Source organism: Cynocephalus volans, chromosome X (genome assembly GCF_027409185.1).
Source record: "Cynocephalus volans isolate mCynVol1 chromosome X, mCynVol1.pri, whole genome shotgun sequence".
Classification (NCBI taxonomy): Eukaryota; Metazoa; Chordata; class Mammalia; order Dermoptera; family Cynocephalidae; genus Cynocephalus; species Cynocephalus volans.
In genome coordinates, this window is record NC_084478.1 from 168,558,574 (window position 1) to 168,562,743 (window position 4,170).

The 4,170-nt window shown below is 55.0% G+C and overlaps 1 protein-coding gene across 1 annotated transcript; it reads right to left on the reverse strand.

Annotated features, from left to right (window-relative positions):
- Positions 1–483: 483 nt before the first annotated feature.
- Positions 484–1,578, reverse strand: LOC134367627 (melanoma-associated antigen 10-like). The gene has a single exon (XM_063084374.1). The coding sequence runs from the start codon at positions 1,576–1,578 to the stop codon at positions 484–486; it is 1,095 nt and encodes a 364-aa protein (XP_062940444.1).
- Positions 1,579–4,170: the final 2,592 nt, after the last annotated feature.

Sequence of the window (4,170 nt, forward strand, 5' to 3'; positions counted from 1 at the left end):
AGATCCAGGTGTATATTTTTTAATTGTACAGAACGATAGACTAAAACAGTAAGGAAATAAAAAAATGAACCCTTTTAAATCTTTTTCTCCAGTTTACTAATACACTCTGTTACATTTCCATGGCAGTTCTGATCCCAATGCCATGGCACCTTGTTACAGATTACAAATAAGATGGAAGGCTCCCCAATATGTTGCACAAAAACAGCAAAACTCTTTCTCCAAACTGGATAAACAACAAATAAATGTGTGACTAACATCATTGGTAAACTTAGATTGCGAAGCTAATACACCTTCTAGTCAAAGTAATAACATTTCAAAATAACAAAAAGAAAAGAAGACAAGTCCCCAAGTTATCCAAATAAAATGCGAAGACAATGAGGTTATAACACTGTACTTGCCCCAGCCCCAGCCTGGCCCGCCACTACTTAGATCACTGACTGGGAAGATCATTGACTTAAAACAGGGCGAAGAATCTGCCTGACTTTACTGGGGGAAGGAGAAGCCGCTGGTGGCACTGGAACTGGCACTGGCCATGGCAGTAGTATCATCTACTGTGGCATTTCTAGCCTGGCCCCTCTCTTCCTCATCTCTCAAAGCCTCCTCATACCACAGTGGGAAAGATCTGGGATCGCTCCCATTGATCTTGGCCAAAAACTCCAGGACTTTCATCTTCCTGGCTTCAGCGTGGGCACGCGGGCCCCACAGCAACTCATAGCATGCGGGATCACTGTCGGGCACCTGCCGGTACTCCAAGTAGTTTTCCTGCACCCAATCTTCAGTGATGAGCTTCCTGGGCTCCCCAAAGATGAAGTGCTCCCTCCCAGCATACACCCCTATCACACGCAACGCTTCCCAGATCTCCTTCTCAGGAGTACAGTTGCCCTCCATGAAGATAATGCTCAGGACAAATAGCAGCAGGCCCGTTCTAGGTATGGTCTGGTCATCACTCTGCATCCCATCGTAGGTGAGGCCCAGGGTGGTGACGAGGACATAGGAGTGGCCGGCAGGGTCCACTTCCTTCACATCAATGCCAAAGACCAGCTGCATGCACTCAGAGGCTTCGCTGAAGATGGCAGGGAATTGGTCCTCGTAGTTTCTGAGGACACCATTCAGCATTTCTTCCTTTGTGATCGGCTCCTTCATCTGATACTTGAGGAGCAGCAAATTTACCAGATCATCCACCTTTTTATCAAACTCATTTCTGGGCAAGGACTGAGGGTCTTGCGAGGTGCTCGGCTCCTCCTCTTCCTGGCTGCTGGAGCCCTTATTGGGTTGACTCCATGAAGTGGAGGCAGCGGCAGTGAGGGGGGAGCCGGCTCTCTGCAGACTCTGGGGAGGACTCTGTGTCTCAGCAGCAAACACCTCCTCCTCCCCCCCTGGGCTGCTTGAGAGTAGAGGACAAAGGGAGGAGGGGGAGGAGGGGGAGGAGGGAAAAGAGGAGGGAAAAGAGGAGGAGCAGGTAGAGGAGGATGAAGAAGTATCCTCCTCCTCAGCCTCCGAAAGCTGTGCGTCCACGACGGCCTGCGTCTCACTTTGGGACTGAAGCATGCAGCGCCGACGCTTTGAAGGGCGAGGCATGATGGCTCTGGCCTGGGCAGAAGACAGGAGTGTGGGCTGGAGTTGGGTGATGGGGACGCACAGGCCTGGGGGAGGGAGGGAGCAGGTGAGCGGCCTCAGCCTAGAACCACACCCTAGGGGGCTGTGACAAAGGCCTACTCACAGGTCTTGTCCTTAGGTGGTGCTCGGGGCCTCACAGGGCTCCTGGCCTCCTGGTCGGCCTGTCTCCTGTGGACCTGAAGGGGGAATGAGACGGCTCCTCAGGGTGCAGCCACCAGAGGTTGAGGCTCCGGCACTGACAGTATTGTCGTTGGGACCAGGTGCTGTGGGGTCCCCTCGGTCCCGGGGCCGGTGGGGCCCTTGGTACTCATTCAGGTCACGCACCTCACCTTGACTCCTGCACTCCTCGGCCTTCTCTGCTATGACCTGAGGACACTGCCTCACACCAAGGTCTCACCTCTCAGTTCCTGGAGCTCCTGTAAGAGGAACAGAGGAGGTCCTCAGGCTGCAGACTGCAAGGACACTTTGGGCTCCCAGTGCTGACAGGAGGGGTAGGCCGGACTCTGTGAGGTCCCCACTGTTCTGCGGTGAATGAATGGTCCCCTCCATACTCACTCGGAGCCCTCATCTTTCCCCCGGCAGGACCCAGACCCAACCCTTCTGCTGCCCTGAGAAACTCTCAGAACAAGAGCTCACACCCCTGATATGGAACAAAGGGCAGTGAGGGGCCCACATCTGGCCACATCTGCCAGGGCCCCATAGGGAGGACAGCAAGTGTGGAATCTACTTGTCCTGAGATGAGGGGGTCCCCTCAGTCCTAACTTTGACAGCTGGCTGAGCCTGAAACAACTCCCTCTTTTGACCTGAGGCCGCCTTCATTTAGACCAAAGTCTCACCTTCATAAGGTACTGAAGGAGGAGTGAGGGGCGCCCCAGCCAACCACTATGCTCTGTACCCTCTCATGGCTGACAAAAGTGGCAGGGCGGGACTGGAATTCCGTCTGTTCTGGTGTGGGATGTACCCGAAGTCCGTACCTTGCATCTTGGCATGGCCCGGCACTCTTCCCTGTGCTGACCCGGGTTCTAATCCTTTGACCCAGCTCCTCCTCTCCTTGAGAACATGCACATTAAAAGTGCAGGTGCACCATGCTGGTAAGGGTGGCAGAGCTTCTTTCCTCTGGTGTGGGAGGTCCCCTGAGTCCTTCCTCAGGGTTCTCACCTTGACTCCTGGCAGGACCCAGAATCCTCTCTGCTGACCTGAGTCCAGGCCCCTCAGCTCAGACCAAGGTCCTCACCTCCCTGACACCACCAAGCTGAAAACGAAGGGTTGCCTCCACCTAAAGTCCCTCCTGGGGTTTCCCAGAACTGTCACTGGGGGTAGGGGTCCCTCAGTCCTTCCTCAGGGTATTCATGTTTACTTCTGGCAGGGTCTGAATCATGTTCCTGAATTAACCTGGTATCACTCCCTGAGACCAATGCTTCAGCCCCCTAAGACCCCCTCCCCACTCCCACCCTGTGGCAAAAGCGAGAGCATGCCACATCTGGCCACCCTTACCAGGACTCTCCTAGGGCTGACAACAGGCAACACCCAGACCCTGTGAGGTCCCTTTTTTCTGGAGTGGGAGCTCCCCTCAGTCTTCACCAAAGGTCTACTTTGACTCCTGGCAGGGCCTGAGACTCTTTGCTGACCTGAGGCTTCTCCCTTTAGACGCAGCTCCTCATCTCCCTGAGATCCCTGAGACAGAAGTGAGGGGGCACCATATCTGGACACCCATGCCTGGTTTCTCCCAAGGCTGACAGCAGGGGCAGGGCTGACCCGCCTGTGTCCTGGCATCCGAGGCCTCGCCTTACCAAGTGGCAGGGCCTGGGACTCTTCTCTTTGCTAACCCCAGTTCAGCCTCCTCATCCAATGCCCTCGCCTCCCTGAGAACCCGCAGTCAAGATGAGAGTACTCTCAGTGGAACAGCACTGCCTGGAGTCTATCGGAGCTGACAGTGGGGGCAGCGCGGCTTCCCGTGGGGGCCCTTCTGTGTTCTGAAGTAGGTCCCCCTCACCACTCACTCAGAATCCGCACCATGACGCCTGGCAGGGCCTGGGTACCCTCCCTCGGCTGATCTGATGCCACACCCCTTAGACGAAGGACGCACGTCTCTCAGATTCCCGAGAGCAAATCCAGGGTGTAGCCCGAGTCCAAAAGCTATTCCAAATGAACCAATATGATGTTGGGGGTAGTGGGGGGAAGAGGAACGGGTAAAGGCACACGAAAATCAACTACAATGTATATTGAGACGTTAAGACTAAAAAGACAAAAAAAGAATGAGAAAGCTATTCCCAAGCTTCCCACGGCTGATAGAAGGGGTAGGGCCGCCGACCAACCCCGCACCGCCGTTCTGATATCAGGATCTTTACCTTCACGTCTTCTTCCTCCACTGACCGCAGACCGCACCGCCTCAGACCAGCCTCCCCTCTCAGCGTGCCAAGGCGGAAGTCAGAACACACCACATCCCGTCAGGCCACTCTGGGGTCTCCTAGGGGTGACTGCAGGGGTCGGTTTCCGGTTCCCGGTGTGGGGAGGAGGAGCTCTGTTCTGGAGTCTAGTTCTCTGTGACCTTCC

Coding starts and splice junctions, on each gene's coding strand:
- LOC134367627 (XM_063084374.1), bottom strand. CDS start 1,578: ATGCCTCGCCCTTCAAAGCGTCGGCGCTGCATGCTTCAGTCCCAAAGT.